The sequence below is a fragment of the Hypomesus transpacificus genome, chromosome 16 (assembly GCF_021917145.1).
Source record: "Hypomesus transpacificus isolate Combined female chromosome 16, fHypTra1, whole genome shotgun sequence".
In the NCBI taxonomy this organism is placed as follows: domain Eukaryota; kingdom Metazoa; phylum Chordata; class Actinopteri; order Osmeriformes; family Osmeridae; genus Hypomesus; species Hypomesus transpacificus.
The window spans coordinates 2071170-2091465 of record NC_061075.1 but is presented as its reverse complement, the minus strand read 5'-3'; the positions used below and the strand labels follow the sequence as shown (position 1 = coordinate 2091465).

General features: G+C 52.8%; 1 protein-coding gene across 6 annotated transcripts in view; it reads left to right on the top strand.

Annotated features, from left to right (window-relative positions):
• The window catches only part of ampd2a (adenosine monophosphate deaminase 2a), a 29278-nt gene extending 9893 nt beyond the window's left edge, over positions 1–19385 (top strand). For 4 of the 6 annotated variants that reach the window (XM_047036761.1, XM_047036763.1, XM_047036762.1 and 1 more), the window contains 17 exons: positions 9287–9411; positions 9539–9669; positions 10766–10834; positions 11919–12030; positions 12161–12347; positions 12524–12665; positions 12899–12988; positions 13195–13324; positions 13604–13798; positions 13985–14116; positions 14356–14519; positions 14730–14856; positions 15072–15235; positions 15606–15726; positions 16904–17077; positions 17190–17300; positions 17585–19385. In XM_047036761.1, coding sequence (XP_046892717.1) covers positions 9287–9411; positions 9539–9669; positions 10766–10834; positions 11919–12030; positions 12161–12347; positions 12524–12665; positions 12899–12988; positions 13195–13324; positions 13604–13798; positions 13985–14116; positions 14356–14519; positions 14730–14856; positions 15072–15235; positions 15606–15726; positions 16904–17077; positions 17190–17300; positions 17585–17803 — 2393 coding nt within the window. In that variant the 3' untranslated portion in view covers positions 17804–19385. Of the gene's footprint in view, positions 1–2180; positions 3942–9286; positions 9412–9538; positions 9670–10765; positions 10835–11918; positions 12031–12160; positions 12348–12523; positions 12666–12898; positions 12989–13194; positions 13325–13603; positions 13799–13984; positions 14117–14355; positions 14520–14729; positions 14857–15071; positions 15236–15605; positions 15727–16903; positions 17078–17189; positions 17301–17584 lie in introns of those variants that run through there. The other 2 variants (XM_047036764.1, XM_047036760.1) reach the window with 2 other exon arrangements.
• Positions 19386–20296: the final 911 nt, after the last annotated feature.

Genomic DNA, 20296 nt, shown 5'->3' with positions numbered 1-20296 from the left:
TATCTTCAAAAAGGATTCTTCAGATGAAAAGGATTCCTAATGTAACTTAGTCTTACAAAGAACCCTTGAAGAATTTGTCTCTTCAAAACAAAGTTTTTTCAGAAGGAAATGGTTCTGGTTAGAACCATAGCCCTTCAAGATGAACCCTTTTGGAACATTTCTAAGAGTGTACATTTATAGAAAATTGTGTCTGGTAAGTTGATACTGTATGTCTTAAGATAATGTATGTAGGGGGGTAATATATTGGGCAAGCAACCAAAACGAATTCCCCTATGGTTTAAAGGAAGATGAGAAATGGAACAGTGTATTAGCATGAACCAAATAATGCCAATACCAATAGAATTCCAGGTATTTGACTCTATGGGTTAAATCAGAGCAAGAATGGTCAAAATAAGGTTAAATGAAATACGCATTTAATAACATTGCAAATGAATAAAAATCAATTTCAAGGCAAACATGTTACAAAAGGAAGGCTTGAAATCTTACCCACTCTACCGTGATCATTGTAAATCAGAGAGAAAGCAAGAGGTGAGCAAGGAGTAGGACAGTTAGGACAAGGGAGAACTGAGGAGACGGTCTCAGGAGATAAAGAATCCACAGAACAATGCATTACAATTCCCTTTATACACAAGAACAACCAATCAGACGTCATCTTGAATGGGGTGTGAGGGCCATCAAGTTGAGACCGTCCAGAAACTCCAGACATTAGCATCTGAGAGGTGTGGGCAGGTTTGACACCCAGCCTTACATGTACATGGCCTATTCTGGTATGAAAGGGCTTGGGGGTTAAAAACAAGCCTTTACTGGACTTTTCCCCCGCTTGTAACAGTTTGCCATTTGTGACTTGCCAAAGGGCAAACCGTACATTGTACCTGTACATTGACACAGAATGTAATCTAAACCTCCTTCGTTTTGACCGGCCTAACAGGTTGCAGTTAGAGCTGTCAGCTTGCTCTGGTTTCCTTGCAGCAATAGGGGAATCCCCCTGTTACCACCTCAAACTCAACATGATACCTCCTAGACCACAGCCCTGATAATACAGTCGATCAGGGGTGTCTAATCCTGGTCCTCGAGGGCCACTGTCTTGCATGTTTTAGATGTTTCCCTGCTCCAGCACCCCTGATTCAAATGAATGGTCATTACCTGGCTTCCACAGAGCTTGAGCAAGCCATTCATTGGAATCAGGTGTGCTGGAGCAGGGAAACATCTAAAACATGCAGGACAGTGGCCCTCGAGGACCAGGATTGAACACCCCTGCAGTAGATGTTCCAGAATGCTCCGGAGTCTCCAAGATATTCCTGTCAAGAACGGAAAAAGATATCAGACAACCCTAGCGTTTAAGGAGTCTTCTTGGAAGATGACACTGCTCACAGATGATGTGTGGAGAGGAGCTTCCTTGTGAATATTTCATAGGCTTGTTTCTCCTGCTGCCACCACAGCTCTGCGCAACTGCTTATCTGTGTTTGTTCCTGCTGGCTTATCAATCTCTGTCAAGAAAACCCCGCTTAGAAACTCAACTCTCTCTTTTGCTCTCTCTTTTGCTCTCTCTCTCTTTCTCTCTCTCTCTCTCTCTCTCTCTCTCTCTCTCTCTCTCTCTCTCTCTCTCTCTCTCTCTCTCTCTCTCTCTCTCTCTCTCGCTCTCTCACTTGCTCTCTCTCTCTTGCTCTCTCTTTGTCTCTCTATCTGCTGCGCTCTCTCGTCCTGGTCTGTCACTCTCTTACTCTTTTCTTCGCCAATCCCTGTTTCTGTGGTTTCCTTTTCCCACTTTGTACTCTAACTTCCCCTTTATCTCCCTCCTCCTCTCCCTCTCTGCCTCCTTCTCCCTGATAGCTGATGTATTCACTGTTACCATTGAACAATTCGATCAACTCACTGTCTGTTGCCTTGCCGTGTTTGTGCCTTCCCCTGTCCGTGCAGTTCCATCCAACGGATGACAAAGGAAGTCTGTGAGGCTAGTGAAGTCACACTTATGTAGGACAGCACCGTTACAGTACAGAGTCGTGTGTTATTCCTCACTTTCCACAGCATCCACACGGAACATAAACGTTTCCATAGACTGGCTTGTCATCTTATATCAGTGGGTACAGCTCCGGTCCGATAGGGCTCGGGTGTGTGTGTTTGTGTGAGAGAGAGAGAGACAGAGAGAGAGAGAGAGAGAGAGAGAGAGAGAGAGAGAGAGAGAGAGAGACATAGAGAGAGAGACAGAGAGAGACAGAGAGACACAGAGAAAGACAGAGAGACGGATCTCTATCTTACCCCTTCACAGTTCTAATAGGACCCAACCACTGTCATGTGCATTGGAGGGCATCGTGGGAAAAGCTGAAGAGAGCAAAACTCAAGGTTGTGTGTGTGTATGTGTGTATTGTGTCTGTATCTAGGTCAACTTTCCTTCCATTTTTTCTCCCTGTCAAACATCTGGCTTCGTTAGAATGAGGTTTTTCTGGTCTAGGGTCTCTCAAACTGCTGGGGTAAGACCTGATAGTCTCACGAGTGTTTTGCAACTGGGCTAAGCATAGCAAGTTTGTCTAAAGAGCCCCTCAACACAGATCTATGGGAAGCCTCACTGTGCTGTTAAAGTCTCGACCCACATGTGAGTCTCCATAGTAACCTGCCAAACCGATAACAGTTTTCAAGTCGAGTAGGATTCCAAATTGTGAATTTCAGAAAGGCCAGTCACGCCCGCCAGCACCAGCCAGGAGAGCAGCGGCCGAGAGCCCTGTGGAACTGCTGCTTAGACCTCCTCTCTCTCTCTTCCAACAACATAATGACCCGCTGGGAAGATCAGTTTAGCTGTGGTGTGTCTGCTGGTGTCTGCCTGTCTGTCTGCGGAGAAAGGAGGGTCAGTCTGTGTGTGTGTGTGTTCATGTGTGTGTGTGTGTTCATGTGTGTGTGTGTGTGTTCATGTGTGCGCGTGTGCGTCTGTGTTTGACCGATAGTTCCTCCTTTCTACCTTTCCATGACACCTGCAGCAGGTGTAAAGGTGTGTTCCAGCTCCATGTGACAGATGAAAGAAGCCCCCCCCCTCTCCCCCGCCAACCCACACCCAAACACAGCTTCACACTCTCAGTCCAAAGTGCTCCACACAGAAGCCTTCACAGTTAAGGTTATTCTGGTTCAGACAAACCCCCAAATAATCAGGCAGACTGGACAGACACGCACCTTGTTACCAATTCAATTCTTCTTTGCTGCTGTAACATCTTAATCATGTCTATCTATCTATTTATCTATCCATCCTTCACACTACACAGGCAGCATGTATGCGCTAGTGCTGTTTTGAGAAGGGGGAGGGCGAGACTGAGGGAAAAGGAGGATATGGGGGAGGGAGTGAGGGAGAGACGGAGGGAAGAGGAGGAGGGGGGGATGGGCAGGGAGAGAGAGAGACCCAGCCTCCTCCATCCCACATCACAATAGATCAGAGCTGTGAAGTGGTGCAGCCCCCCTCTCCCTCCCTCCCTCCGCCCCTCCAGATCCCCGTCTCTCCTCCCCCCTTTTCTGCCACGTGGTACGCTCCAATGTGGGAGGTATTTAAACGCAGGAGCCAGTAGCCTTCGCTGTTCGTGTACAGTGAGCCGGCCCTCCTATCCAGGAAGCAGCTGGGAGAGACAGGCAGCGCTAAAGAGAGAGAGAGGCCAGGTTCGGGGAAAACAGAACCGGTAGAGAGCACAGAGAGGAGACCGTTTCCTCACAGAGGACGAGAGAAAGAGAAAGAGAAGGAGAGAGAGGAAAGAGAGAAGCCCCAGTGGTGCCAGTTATACATACAGAGGGGAGAGCCTGTTTCTCCTCTCTCCTTCTGTCACCCCTTCCTTCTCCCCATCCGTCGTACCGGTGGAGGGAGCGAGCAGAGCAGCAACGTCGTCCCGGGGCCCACACGTCCCAGCAGCCCGCAGGAGCGTGCATGCGGGGCGCTCAGCGTCGAGCCTAAGGACAGGACAGCCAGAGAGGTACTGTACGCCGCGCTTGCAACCTGACCGCTAGGATGCTGTCTTCTCTCTCAGAGATCATTTGTCCCAGAGGAACTGTGTTGTTATTACTCGTCTGTGTGTGCGTGCGTGTGTGTGTGTGCAGAGAGCTCATTTGGGTGGTAACTCGCTTAGGCACCTGAGGGTATCCAGGCAACACGCACTGCTCGTCTGCGCAGTCTGAGGACTAGTTCTGCAAAGCCTGCAGAGGAGCTGGTGAGGGGGGGACCGAGAGAGGGACGAGGGGGATGTCTGGAGGATAGGGGGTTGGACACAACCGCTTGAGGACGAATGGAGGTTGGGGGGGATGGAGGTTGGGTCACAGCTCCAACGGGCCGGTCTGTCGCTAGTGTCGCCCCCGTGTCCGTGTCTCAGCTCTCTGGTGTCTCTGCAGGGAGACTGGGCCAGTCCATCACCTGGCTCTCTGGCGTTGATCGGGAGAGATGATTGGATGGAAACGGGGTAGGAGCTCCTCCTGGAGCATGCTGGGATAGGATTTGATGGTGTCGTGATGGGTTTCAGCCCGTAACAGGAAGGGATCCTCCGTGAGCACCCCATGTCCCTGCTCACCTCTCCCTCGCGTCAGCAGGTCACCCAGACAACAGCCCTGCAGCATCTTCATGCTCTGGCTTCACTGTGTGTTTGTCAGACCCAGTTTAGGGTGCATTGATACTGTGGGGTCTAGTGACAGACAGAGCCCCAATCCTGCCCAGCGGCTTGTGTTTGCCTCTATCGTATTTTGTAGAACATTCCTGCATGTTCTAAAGGGACCTGTTTAAGCAACCGCAGTATTCTAAAATGAGGGAGACACCGTGTCTGCGGCCCTGTATGTGTACATGTGTGCGTGTGTGTGCCTGCATGTATACATGCGTGAGTGTGTGTGTGTGCATGCGCGCGTGTGCGTCTGCATTTCAAGGTAATGCATGACAACATGCCGGTGGCGTGTGCAGAATTTAGAGCATGGCATGTCATTTGTCCAGACATGTATCCAAGGCCTTCATCGCTGCCGTGTTGTTCCACCTGAACGGCCTTCCTCCAAGGTCTTCCTCATGTCTGACTCAGCCCTGATTCTGTCCGTTCGCCTCTCTATGATCTCTGACTCAGCCCTGACTCTCTCCTTGCACCTCTATATCATCTCTGACTCGGCCCTGACTCTCTTTACACCTCTCTATCATCTCTGACTCGGCCCTGACTCTCTTAACACCTCTATATCATCTCTGACTCAGCCCTAACTCTCTTAACACCTCTATATATGTGACTAAATGACTAAATGTAAAAATGACTAAATGTAAAATGTATATCATCTCTGACTCAGCCCTGACTCTTTCTTTACACCTCTATATCATCTCTGACCCAACTTTGACTCCTGAGGCCTCGCTATCATCTCTGACTCAGCCCTGACTCTGACCCATGAGGCTGCTCTATTATCCCTGACTCAGTAGTCATCTGTGAGCAGTGTTGAGAATCGCACAGGCTTTTGAGACCAACCGGGTTCAAAGTACAGGTTTATTCTCATCCACTGTTGCTAAGGAATAGTGTGAAGTGTGTGTGTGCGTGTGTGTGTGTACACGTGTGTGTGTGTGTGTACACGTGTGTGTGTGTGTGTGTACACGTGTGTGTGTGTGTGGTGTTTACCCTCTGGAGGTTACCGAGTGAGGGAGAAAGGTGTGCTCAGCTGTGTATAAACAGCTGTCTTATTTCTTCAATATGTCAGTGATTAGAGATGGAAACATCCCCAGAACACCCCCTCACACGACTGGACTCCACGCGCGCCGGCGTCACGCGGGCTCTGTGCGTCCGCCGTCCTCGCTCTGAGCTCCTGTCACGGTATCTAGGTCACCTCTGCGATGATGTCATCCAGCTGCCACTCTGGTGGGACACACTGGTCACTGACCTGGGTCCTCTCGCGGGACAGCGAGGAGAGGAGAGAGAGAGAGAGAGAAGGATAGGGGGAAAGAGAGATCATTCGAGAGGAGGGGAGAGATGCTGCTCCCTCCCCCCCTCTCTCTTTCTCTCTCTCTTTCCCTTGCAAACTTCCTCTGTCAGGTATGTAATACCACAGCCCGATTTGCCTGGCCAATCTGAATGCCAAGATACATGGAAAACAGGAATAGCACGAGGACCCCAAAAACAAGCAATGTGTATGTCTGGCCACTGTCTCTCTCTTGTCAGGATCATTTCAGACCCAGGACAGAACCTCCACAATTAGCCCAGGTGTGAGCGCAGGATTGTTCTAGAAAACAGGCCACCACGCCACACACGTTCACTCTCATTCACAAAATAATTCAAATGATTTGTCTGTCGCCTCCAGGCTAGCTACATCGAAGCAATTGTCTGTGGTTCCTCTCCGCGGACATCAAAAGCCCTCGTGATTCCCCGCCCATCATTTGATTGTGTCGCAGGGCGAGACAGAGTCCACAAGCAGGCTCTCATCCATAAACATGAAGGATGGAAGCTGTTGTTATATTACCTCTCCACAGAGTCTGGCCCGTGTCCCATGTTAGATATCAGGGTCCCCCTGCTCCTAGTCCCCAGACAGACCCTGGGTCTGCCTGCTACCGCTCCCCTCCCTGGGTTTGACCAGGGACCAGGACCACACGGTCCTATTGGGATCCGCTGCCCGGTGGTTTATTCTCAGTGTTTACAGGCTGGATTGGATGAGCGTGTTGGGGCTGTGGTTGTCCCCATCCACCCCAAACACACACACACACTCACACACACACACACTGAGGTCACCGTGGCTAAATAGAGTCAGGGGGAATGCTGGATTAAGGAGCATCTGTGGTGGAGAGGTTAAGGGGGTTATTAGATGAATTCTGAACACAAGGGGGGGGGGGATGTGCGTGTGTGTGTGCATGTGTGTGTGTGTATGGGCCCATCATTCACGCGTGTGTGGATGATACTGTCCTCTTAAGGCCAGCCTGTCTGACCAGACTAGACACTGGAGACACCGTAACCATAACACCATGGCATATCACAGAGCCCACCCTCCCTCCCCCCATCAGACTCTGTTATCTGGCCTCGGCACCCGCTCCTTCCCACGTCGGCCATGCGAAGCGGGCAGCAGATGGCCCCGACTAATCGTCACCCTCGCACATAAGGAGGGTCGGTAATGTCCTCAATTACGCGGGAGGATGATTCACGGCGCGTTCTCCAGACGCTGCCCTGACGAGAGAGCGTTCACGTCGTGGAGCGCTTGATTTAGTGTCATGTGACCGCTCTGAGGAGGCAGGGCTCCCGCCGGGTGGAGGCGGTGAGGAGAGACGCGCCGGGCGACGGCGTCGCTCGCTGCCTCTTGTGTGGTTCCACAACACTAGGAAGCGGAGTCATCTGTTTCCGACAGGCGGGAGTGGAGGACGCAGGTGTGTGGTGTGTGTGTGGTGTGTGTGTGTGTGTGGTGTGTGGGTGTGTGTGTGGTGTGGTGTGTGTGTGCGTGCGTGCGTGTGCCTTCCACTTAGGTCTTCTTCTAGCTCATTACTAAAAATGAAAGGAACGCAAATCCAGGATGAACGAACGTGTTTAAAACCCCAACCCCACCCCCCCACAACACAACACACACGTGCACGCACACACTCGTGAGCACACACACACAGGCCCGGGTCTCATCTGAACCTTGCTATCATTCCACTAAGACAGTACCGGTACTTGGAGGCCCAAATCTAAACATCCTCATCCAGACTGGGACTTGGCCCGCTCGTGAAAGAGCTCCTGAGCTCTGCCTCCAGTCTTAGTGTCTGGTGGATCTGTCCCAGCCATCGGCTGACATCCTCAATGTCTGCAGTGCAGAGAGGTTGGAAGGGCCAATGCAGCCAGCAGCTCCAATCTATTATGAATGAGAGACAGAGGCCTTAGACAGGGAGAGAGAGAGAGAAGTCTATTATGAATGAGAGACAGAGGCCTTAGACAGGGAGAGAGGGAAAGAGGTCTATTTTTGACCTAATGGTGATGTTGCATTAAAGCCAACTGATCTCTCCATAATAGAACCTCTGTCATGTTTAGATGAAGAGGAACAGGCCCTGGGGGGGAGAGTTGTGTGTGTGTGTGTGCGTGTGCGTGTGTGCGTGCGTGTGTGTGTGTGCCCCCAGTAGCTGGCCTGTGATCACAGCTTGTTACAACATCAGTATGTTGAAGTGGTTAGTAGATCAGTGACTGTACCGGTCTCAGAATAGGCCTCATCATGTTAATGAGATTCCTCAGGTCTGTCCGAGAGGCAGTCAGACCACAGTTTTCACGTGAGGGAGTTTGTGTTTGTGTGTGTGTGTGTGGTCCTCATAGAGCTACATGAAGGAATTGAAGACGGCGTGTGCATGAGTGTGTTCACTGTAGATTGTGGAGATTTGATGACCCACAGCCGGGTCTGTCTCCAGGAAGACATTGCAGTTTGCTGGAGAAGGCTGGTGATGACCTCACTGGTGGAACAGCAGGACTGAATGAGCCCAGTGTGGTCGTTGTGAAGGATCAGGCTGCAGGGCTACTAAACCCTGCCTGTGTGTGTGTGTGTGTGTGTGCGCGTGTGTGTGTGTTCGTGCGTGCGTTCGTGTGTGTGTAAGATGATAATGATGATGATCCTTTATTGCTGAAACTGATGAGGGCCTTTGGCTGTGTCGTGTATCTACAGAGCAGTGTAAGACACACACACACACGTCTGTCAGGCCTTGTCTGCACCGAAATAGTCTCAAGGGTCCCCTGCAGTGTGACTGACGCAGCAGAATTGTCTGGAACCACACACACACACACACACATGAATGTCAGAATCAGAGTCAGCTGACAAGTTTTCATCCTGAGGCTATGAAAGCCCCCACTCACAGTCAGTGGTACAAAGAGGTCTTTGTGTTCTACCTGCTCACCCTCATTCACACACACACTGTACAAGACACCCCCGGTGGGTGAAATGGCATTATCACTTAACACACACACACACTAAACTGAGAGTTGCTACGGCAACGGTTAGCTGGCGTCCGCCTGGGTCTCGGCAGTAATGCTCCACCGTCAGTATGTGAAAGGCTAGCTCCAGCCTGCAGCCAGGCTAACTCCAGGCTGCAGCCAGGCTAGCTCCAGCCTGCAGCCGGGCTAGCTCCAGCGTGCAGCCGGGCTAGCTCCAGCCTGCCTGTCAAGGTTCTGCTTGCTCACTCGCTCGCTCACGCAGCTCAGGGCTGCAATTAGCTGCAGCAGCACAGAGGCTGAATAGGACCTTGTGTGGGTGGATGAGGTCAGGAGTCTAGTGAGCTCATGTCGGAGGTGCCGAAACGCTTAGGTCTGACTCTCTCTGCCTCCCTCTCTCTCTATCTTTCTCTGTCTCTCTATCTCTCTCTCCCCCCTGCCTGCAGACCTGTGTGGAGCCACAGGGCCCAAGCCCCTCAAGCCCCAGCGTTCCCTCCCCGGGACCCCCGTCACCCTCAAGCACTTTGACCTGAAGACCTCCATGGACGGCAAGTACAAGGAGATCGCCGAGGTGAGTCCCCAGTGTGACGCCGGCTGGTTGACGGACACGGGTTCGGAGGAGGTCACAAAGGCATCGGGGCGTCCGTCTTCTCGTGCGTATTCGTTAGGAGTTTACACCTGTGTGTGTGTGTGTGTAGGAGCTGTTCACTCGCAGCCTGGCGGAGAGCGAGATGCGCAGCGCTCCCTATGAGTTCCCGGAGGACAGCCCCATCGAGCAGCTGGAGGAGAGACGCCACCGACTGGAGAGACAGATCAGCCAGGACATCAAGTGAGCAACACACACTGACACACACACTGACACACACACTGACACACACACTGACACACACACACTGACACACACACTGACACACACACACTGACACACACACTGACACACACACACTGATACACACACACACACAGACACACACACTGGCACACACACACACTGACACACACACACTGACACACACACTGACACACACACACTGACACACACACTGACACACACACACTGACACACACACTGACACACACACACACTGACATACACACACACACAGACATACACACAAACTGACACAGACACTGACACACACACTGACACACACTGACATACACACCCACATAGACACCCTGACAGGCCCCTAACAGACACACACACAGCTCTCACACACACACACACACCTCTCTCACACACACACACATACAGCTCTCTCTCTCACACACACAGCTCTTTCTCACACACACGGTGCACGCTCAACAGCTTCCACAGTGTCAGTTGCGAGCTAACTAACAGCAGCTAACTGGGCCAGTCAGCCTTCGGCCCAGGGTGGTCCAGACTGTACCACATGTGGCCGAGGGAGGGGTGCGCTGTCTGGGTTGCTGGGGAGATAGTGATGACTGTCTGTTCCACTAAGCCAATCTCTACGGGGGTGGTGGGGGGGGGGGGGGGGGGGGATTTGGGTGGGGTTATTATTATCTGGCTCTCACTGGAGTCTCATGTGACCAATCAAGGTGTTCTACTGCTAACACATCCTTCTCTGTTTATTCCAACTTCCAACTCCCCCTTTGATCATGTTTCACACCCTAATCCCCCCCTCTGTGTGTGTGTGTTGTGTCGTGTGTTCTGTGTGTGTGTCCTGTTTGTCTGCTGGTCCTGTATGTGTATCTGCTGTCGGACGTCCACTCCTTCTGCTATTGTGTTTGTTTCGGCTCTCTCTCATATGGCTTTTGCACCCCCCCCCCCCCCCCCACCTCCACACCTGGGCCCTCCGGATGCCCCCTCCGCCCATCTTTTGCCATGCACCTGCTGCCCACCACACCCACCCGCCCCGCCCTGCCCTGCGCCCGCCTGCCTGTCGCGCCGTCCTGCCTGCCAGGCTTGAGCCTGAGATCCTGCTGCGGGCCAAGCAGGACTTCATGAAGATCGACAGTGCTGCCGACCTGGAGTGAGTGAGCCACTTCACTTCTAGAGACCTGTTAGAGACTTCGAGAGACCGTCCAGGTCTAGGCCTCTCTCTCTCCCCCTCTCCCTCTCTCTCTCGCTCTCTCTCGCTTTTCTCTCGCTGTCTGTTATCTCTCTCTCCCTCTTGACAACACCGTTTTACCACGCGTTCTCACACCACGCAGTATGTAGACTGTACAGTATCTTCTATCCCAGTTCCACTTAGTCAGTAATGCAGATCAGTGGCTTCCTATCCAGCTGCCCTCTGCTGGTGGTATGAGGTAGTGAGCGCAGGCAAGTCTGTTATGGTCCTGTTTTTGAGTGTGGAGAGGCAGGGGAAGAGGCCAGTGGGACGAGGTCAGGGGACGAGGTCAGGGGACGAGGCCAGGGGACGAGGCCAGGTGTCTCTGTACGGTACGTCGAGGTGTCAAGGCGCTAGAAAGGCCACTGGTGCTCCAACGCTTCACTGCTTTAATTAGCTCCTTGGTGCTTATCGCCATGGTTTTCAGCGCATCCACAGAAAGCTGCGACAGACATCTTTTGACCTTTGCCAGAGGAAACAGAACTCAGGCAGTAGCCAGGGTGAGGGTTATATTACCAAGAGCTGTTAAACTGACGGTGTGTGATGATTATAGGGTTCTAAAACTGGTACAATTTCTATTCTTTTTTTACTGTGGACCTTGAGGCCGTGTATTCTGCATTCCAACGACGAAGATTTTACCTATTCTGCTGGTCTCTTTACATTATCATGCAGCTGTTAGACTATATGTTAAACCATAATATATGATGTCATCCTGCCTGCTTCAGTCAGTAGCCAATTTTATTTGCAGGTAGACAGTCAGAGTTTCATCCGAACATGACCCACTTTGGTGTCTAGACACTTAAATTACTATCGGGGTCTCTGGTCACCTCTCTACACTCCTTCTCCCTCCCTCTCTCTCTCTAACTATCTCTCCCATTCTTATTCTTTATCTCTTCTCTGCACCCTCTCTCTCTGCCCACCTCTCCCTCCCTCTCCTTGCTTCTACCTCTCTTCCTTCCCCTCCCTCCACCTCCCCCCCCCCTCATGATCCGCTCTCTCCCCCCAGGTTCATGAACGACCAGAGTGAGGACATGGTGGACGACGGCTTCAGGGAGAGGCACATCCCGATGGAGAAAGAGTACCAGCGCGTGTCCATCTCTGGAGAGGAGAAGTGTGGGGTGAGACTCCGGCAAAGACACCCTCGACCCCACCGTGGCTCTTCACAGCCCACGCTAACAGCGTGCGTGGCGTCGTGTCGTTGCCACGGTTTCTCAATGGTACCCCCTGCCCCCCTCCCCCCCTACCCAGGTCCCTTTCATAGACCTGGTAGACGCCGCCAAGTGTGTGGTGAAGTCCCTGTTCATCCGGGAGAAGTACATCGCCCTGTCCATGCAGAACTTCTGCAAGACCACCGCCCGCTCCCTGCAGGAGCTGGGGGAGAAGCCCCTGGATCTGCGCGTCTACGACGAGATCCCCGAGACCCCCGTGGACGCTGGTAACTAGCGCTCACTCACTCAACACTCACGTCACCATGTCACTCACAAACTCACTCAGCCACTCACTCGCTATCAGTCAGTAACTCACCCCGATCCTTGACGACACAGTAACCCCATGGGATGCGTCATGTCGTGTTCGATATGGAAACATTTCCCCCCCCTCAATCTTCTCCAGATGCCCCTGTCCACCCCCCCGTATCGAAGACCCACCCCTACGAGAACCAGGACCCCAAGAACATGCCGGGCGACACAGGCTACAGCTGCAAGATGGTGGACGGGGTGGTCCACGTCTACACCAAGAAGAGCCCCATGGAGAAGTGAGTCAGTATGAGTGAGTCAGTGAGTGAGTGAGTGAGTGAGTGTGTGTGTGAGTGTGAGTGTGTGTGTGTGTCTTCTGTTTGTTGCGTGTGTGGGACTGAAATGTCCCTCTGTATGTGTGTGTGTGTGAGAGAGAGACTTCCTGTCATGTGTGTGTGGATAACTAAGGAGTGTGTGTGGATAACTAAGGAGTGTGTGTGGATAACTAAGGAGTGTGTGTGGTTGGTCCCAGGAGCACAGAGCTGGACCTGCCCTACCCAGACCTGAAGGAGTACATCGCTGACATGAACGTCATGATGGCCCTCATCATCAACGGGCCTGTGTGAGTGGACACCTAGATTACACACACACACATCAGTCTTACACACACATCAGTCTTACACACAAACACACACACACATCAGTCTTACACACACACACACATCAGTCTTACACCCACACACATGATCCCTTACAAACACACCAGTCTTACAGACACATTTGTCTCATCCTGTTTGCTGGCGTCTGGGTGTGTGTGTGTGTGTACAGGAAGTCTTTCTGCTACCGGCGTCTGCAGTACCTGAGCTCCAAGTTCCAGATGCACATCCTGCTGAACGAGATGAAGGAGCTGGCCGCCCAGAAGAAGGTTCCTCACCGTGACTTCTACAACATCCGCAAGGTCTGCCTCCGCATCGCATCCTGGAGGGCTGGAGGCATCTCTGTCCCATCGAGTGTAGATCTAGAACCCAGAACTCACCTTGGTAGTTCTGTAGATGCACAGTAGATCACTCCTCACTCCTGGACACATGCCCGTACGCTTTTGCAGTATCACTGCGCTGCCGCATTTCAGATTTGAATTTGTGTCACATTTCCTGGTTGTGGCCAAACGTAATGGAGATTCATTGTTGAACGCATCCTTCTCTCCCGACTCACGCCCACACACGCGCACACACCAAAGGTGGACACGCACATCCACGCCTCATCCTGCATGAACCAGAAGCACCTGCTGCGCTTCATCAAGCGAGCCATGAAGAAGTACCCGGGGGAGATCGTCCACGTGGAGAGGGGCAAGGGCCAGACCCTGATGGAGGTGTTTGAGTCCATGAACCTGACCGCCTTCGACCTGAGCGTGGACACGCTGGACATGCACGCGGTGAGGAGGGAGGGGCGGGGAAAGAGGCCTTTGAATTCGGAGTTAGACGAGGATCAAACGCTTTTATGGCGCATTTTTGAAGAGTTGTTCCTGGTTGAATGGGGGGGGGATTTGGGCAATGGTGTTGGGGCTGAGGCAGAGGAAGCTCGTCCAAACTGACCGGTTGTTCCTCTTTCATCTCCCCAGGACCGCAACACGTTCCACCGCTTCGACAAGTTCAACGCCAAGTACAACCCCATCGGAGAGTCCATCCTCCGAGAGATCTTCATCAAGACAGACAACCACATCGAGGGGAAGTACTTTGCTCACATCATCAAGGTAGGTGACCCCCCCCCCCCTTCCCCCATTAAGCCTGTGATATAACTTAAGTGGGCGAGAGACCATGTTCCATCTCCATGCATTCCTCACCAATCTAATCCTCTCTGGATAATTGAATGATAAAATAAGTGGTTTATAGTCATGAAGTAGAGGGAGGGGGTCCCACTTGGAGAAACAGCCCCTAGCCCTGCTCGCCAGTGTCCCGGCGTTGACCCCCCGAGGCCCTGTGTGTCCTCCAGGAGGTGATGGCCGACCTGGAGGAGAGCAAGTACCAGAACACGGAGCTGCGCCTCTCCATCTACGGCCGCTCTCGGGACGAGTGGGACCGGCTGGCCCAGTGGGCCGTCAAGCACCAGGTCTACTCCGACAACATCCGCTGGCTCATCCAGGTGCCACGCCTCTTGTGAGTGAGCTTTCCTTCAGACCGGGGGGGCCACACTGGGTCTACGACAGCAGAACCCAGGCGGTTCACATACATGAGCTGTCAGAGGTGAAGGGTTGTGAACTTCAGAGGGAGAGTGGAAAAGCCAAACGCCATTTAGGTTCCGCTCTTTTCAGGCTTGTCCTGTTTGTGACGGACTGTCCCCTCTCCCCATCCCTCTCCTCCCCACAGTGATGTGTACCACACCAAGAAGCAGCTGGCCAACTTCCAGGAGATGCTGGAGAACATCTTCCTGCCCCTGTTCGAGGTCACGGTCAACCCCGGCAGCCACCCCGAGCTCCATCTCTTCCTGCAGCATGTAAGAACACAGCAGAGGACCCCGACCAGAAGCTACATCTAAACCTGGACTCATCTGTACACAAGCTAGTTTGGGGAATCCAAGGATTGTGTAGATCTTCAAAAAGATCGACACAGATTATTCGTCTTTCTTTCCCCCTTCTGATTCAATCTAAAGCTGAAGTGTGGCTCTAATGCAGTTCCCATGCTGTGGCTGTGTTGCGTGTGTGTGTTCAGTTGGTGGGCTTTGACAGCGTGGATGACGAGTCCAAGCCAGAGCACCACATCTTCAACATGGACAGCCCCCTGCCGGCCCAGTGGACGGAGGAGGACAACCCTCCCTACTCCTACTACCTGTACTACACCTACGCCAACATGACCGTGCTCAACCACCTGCGCAGGTACACACACAGCCGCACACAGCCAGGGTTCACTGACATTACTACCTGTCTGGGACCGGCTAGCGCTACTACTTACCACACACATGTAGGGCTAGCTAACATAGTTACCTATCACACACATGTAGGGCTAGCTAACATAGTTACCTACCACACACATGTAGGGCTAGCTAACATGGTTACCTACCACACACATGTAGGCCTATTTAACATATTTACCTACCACACACATGTAGGGCTAGCTAACATAGTTACCTACCACACACATGTAAGGCTAGCTAACATATTTACCTGCCACACACACGCAGGGCTAGCTAACATGGCTACCTAGCGTGGTGTGAACACAATGTGTTTTGATTTGTGGTCCTCGCAGGAGGCGTGGCTTTAACACGTTCGTCCTGCGGCCTCACTGCGGGGAGGCGGGGCCTATCCACCACCTGGTGTCGGGTTTCATGCTGTCAGAGAACATCTCTCACGGGCTGCTGCTTCGGAAGGTCAGAACACCACTGTTTCCATGACGACACCTCCTTAGCAACACGTCAACATCAGCACTTTAGGGAGACTCTAATGAAACACAATCAATGATCCCCAAAGCATTGCATAGCAATGTGTTCCATCACGCCCCACAAACCTACTCATGCCCCACCACTGGTGTCGAGGACTATGAAGAGAACTTGACTGTAGAGAACGTGACTGTAGATGACTGGACACTCCAGAGTTCACAGCAGGATGCAGGTCGACTCCCTGTCTGACTGATCTGTTCTCCCCAGGCCCCTGTGCTGCAGTACCTGTACTACCTGTCTGACTGATCTGTTCTCCCCAGGCCCCTGTGCTGCAGTACCTGTACTACCTGTCTGACTGATCTGTTCTCCCCAGGCCCCTGTGCTGCAGTACCTGTACTACCTGTCTGACTGATCTGTTCTCCCCAGGCCCCTGTGCTGCAGTACCTGTACTACCTGTCTGACTGATCTGTTCTCCCCAGGCCCCTGTGCTGCAGTACCTGTACTACCTGTCTGACTGATCTGTTCTCCCCAGGCCCCTGTGCTGCAGTACCTGTACTACCTGTCTGACTGATCTGTTCTCCCCAGGCCCCTGTGCTGCAGTACCTGTACTACCTGTCTGACTGATCTGTTCTCCCCAGGCCCCTGTGCTGCAGTACCTGTACTACCTGTCTGACTGATCTGTTCTCCCCAGGCCCCTGTGCTGCAGTACCTGTACTACCTGTCTGACTGATCTGTTCTCCCCAGGCCCCTGTGCTGCAGTACCTGTACTACCTGTCTGACTGATCTGTTCTCCCCAGGCCCCTGTGCTGCAGTACCTGTACTACCTGTCTGACTGATCTGTTCTCCCCAGGCCCCTGTGCTGCAGTACCTGTACTACCTGTCTGACTGATCTGTTCTCCCCAGGCCCCTGTGCTGCAGTACCTGTACTACCTGTCTGACTGATCTGTTCTCCCCAGGCCCCTGTGCTGCAGTACCTGTACTACCTGTCTGACTGATCTGTTCTCCCCAGGCCCCTGTGCTGCAGTACCTGTACTACCTGTCTGACTGATCTGTTCTCCCCAGGCCCCTGTGCTGCAGTACCTGTACTACCTGTCTGACTGATCTGTTCTCCCCAGGCCCCTGTGCTGCAGTACCTGTACTACCTGTCTGACTGATCTGTTCTCCCCAGGCCCCTGTGCTGCAGTACCTGTACTACCTGGCCCAGATTGGCATCGCCATGTCTCCCCTCAGCAACAACAGCCTGTTCCTCAGCTACCACCGTAACCCCCTGCCTGAGTACCTGTCCAGGGGCCTCATCGTGTCCCTGTCCACCGACGACCCCCTGCAGTTCCACTTCACCAAGGTCAGAGGGGAAACCTACCCAGCAGACACTGGGGCACACACAAAGACACTCCAAGCTAAGTTGTTCATTGTGTGTGTGTGTGTGCGTATGTGTGTGTGTGTGTGTGTGTCAGGAGCCCCTGATGGAGGAGTACAGCATAGCGGCCCAGGTGTGGAAGCTGAGCTCCTGTGACATGTGTGAGCTGGCCCGGAACAGTGTCCTCATGAGCGGCTTCTCCCACAAGGTACACCACCCTCCTCTCTCCGTCCGCTCATCCCTCCCTCCTGGCTTCCTCTCTTCTGTTTAGATCTATGGAAGAGGGGAGTGCAGACACATCCAGTAGTGATCATCTCGAAACTATTTTCCATTACTGAGTAGAGATCTAGAGTAGGTGGGGTTTGAATGCAAATCAATTAAGCATGGCCTACTCATTTGTTCCAATGGGTTTCAACAGGAAGTACTGTCCACAGTGTTTTAAGTGTCACTTCAGTGCAAACCAAACTTACCCCTCCCTGACCCCCCCCCCAGGCTAAGAGCTACTGGCTGGGCCCCAACTACAGCAGGGAGGGGCCGGAGAGCAACGACATCCGCCGCACCAACGTGCCGGACATCCGTGTGGCGTACCGCAGCGAGACGCTGAGCGAGGAGCTCCACCTCATCACCCACGCCGTGCGCAACCAGGAGCTGGACATCATCGGCGAGGAGGACACCCTCACCATGGCCCCGCTGGCCCCCGGGAGGCCCTAGACCCCCCACCCTCCCCCCTCCCTCCCCCCAGAACCACCACTCCTCCCCCTATACCTCTGCTCCTCTCCCCCCCTCTCCCCCGACACATTGTAAGATGAGATCCAGCTTACCTCTCGTACCCTCGCCAGCCCCAGCACTCCCTTGAAAAAGCTCTTACTGTGCACTTGCCTGCCCAGCCCGGCAGACCGCACCGACAGCCAAATATGCCCACAGCTCGTCTGGTTCCCCTCCTCCCCTCCAGCACCCTCCAGCCCGGGGTTCAGGGAGGGGTACAGTTGTCTCCACAACAGGTCCTGGTTTGGTCCTATCACAGCCATCGTTGATTACCCCCATAACTGTGTCGCTTTGGGTGTTTGTCCACATTTTTCGATGCCTCTACTTCCCTCTCCCATCTTCTCTCTCTCTCCCCCTTTTTCTCTCACTGTGATTATGTCTTCAATATGCACAGCCAGTGTTGGCAGGAGACATCTCCAGTGCTTAGTGTTCTCCTGGCCCTGTGTTGCATTCTGAGATTGTTGCATGATTGTATACATACACATACGCACACGCATACACCAAAACACACACCCTCTGCACAGTTAGCCCGTCCCACGAAGCTGCTTATCTTCCATAACCCTAAGTCATGCTGCCTTACCAAAGCTCCACGCTAGCTAGTGCCCTGTCTGCACGAAGGGGCCAGGCTCCTGATGAAGTAGCGACGCAGACAAACAGCAATACAAAACGACCAGTGATGTCTGCGGTTTTGCCTTTACCTACACAGCACTGAGAAGAAAAAAACACATGGGTGGGTATTGACTTCTGGCTTTATATCGGCCCCTTTCACATAGAAGGGAAATACGCTCGTAACTCCAAAGTTGCATGGAAACAGTGGTCAGGCTGCTGCTGATGTGAAGCCTAGAGAGAGATGTTACAGGGACCAGAGCAGATGCACTGGACCAGTGCTCCAGTCTGCTCCATCCAATCACCAGGGTTTTTCCTTCATGGGTCGGGAGATGTTTCTCACGATTCATTGGCTACGTAGGACTCCGCCCCCCCACCCCTCCCCACATTGTGATTGGCTGTAGGGAAAGCCAGCAGATAGTGCTTCCAGTACAGCCCCATGCAGGGTCCAGCCCAACACCTGCCTGTGTGTCTGTCTACTGCAAACATTCCACGGGGCCAACATTTAAAGAAGGCTATTTTCGTCTGCGGCCTGTGTACATAGACAGAATTCACATTAGTTTTATGAAGCAGCCAAGAAGAGTAGATTTATACTGCAGTACATGTGTGTATATTATTGACAGAGTATGATGATCTCGTCTTGGTCTGATATCTTGGTAGACCACTTACGTAGTATGAACACGGAGGTGTGTGTGTGTTTGTGTGTGTGTGTGTGTGTGTGTGTGTGTGTGTGCACATGTGTGTATGAGGAGACCCACAGCTTACACTCCCAGCACAAGTACCTGAAGATGAGTTCACTTTCGTCCAAGGCGGGGAAAGGGGGTCTCCCCCACACCATTACCTCAAATGTCCAACATGGTCCCTGTGTATGTGAGAGAGAGAGAGAGAGAGAGAGAGAGAGAGAGAGAGAGAGAGAGAGAGAGGGAGAGGGAGGGAGGGAGGGAGGGAGGGAGGGAGGGAGGGAGGGAGGGAGGGAGGGAGGGAGGGGGAGGGAGGGAGGGAGGGAGGGAGGGAGGGAGGGAGGGAGGGAGGGAGGGAGGGAGGGAGAAAGAGAGAGAGAGAAAAAGAAGGGGGGTTGGAGAGAGGAACACACACACTTACCTTTGGTCCAGTGCAGAGACTAGACTGGATCCCAGACTTGGAATTAAAACACATGTTGTGTTTTGACTGCATGCAGAGCACCATATGCATCAAGCCACAGACTAACCAGTGCCTTTTTTAATTTGAGCTTTGGGCACCGCCTCCCCGCCTCTGTCCAGGCTGCATCCACGTGTCAAGCCTCAGTCCACCTCGCTACCCTCTGGAACAAAAAGCAACAAAAGCACCCTCTTTCTCTCTCTTGGAGCTTCAGCAGGGAAGTGCTGCTCTTCCTCCTCCAGGACCGAGCCCAGAGGGACACGGGCTGCATGCTCTTCTTCCTCCAGAACTGAGGCCTTGGCCGTGAAGAAGAAAGCCTTGACTCTTTAAACCAGTAGCCTCCTCTGGGTCCTCTTTAGCTGCCTAGTTCTCAGTGTTTCTGCATGTCAGCATGGAGTCACAGAGGGCCCTGGGAGGAGAGTCAGAGAAGCCGGGTGGAATGTGAAGTAGCACAGATAGGGCCATGTACTGCATGGAGTACGTGTGAGGGATCTTTTAGCGCTGCCAAACCGAGTCTGCTCTTTCGCCCCCCAGTGGATAGTTTGAACAGTGCAGGGTCCTGCTAGACTTGCTGCATGACTGGCCAGCATTAGGTCTGTGCTGCTACAGATATTGAGACACTCCCCATAGTAAAATCATGCTGGTGTTCACCAAAAGCACATTTTTGTCCTGTGTAGCTTGCCATGCATTTAACCT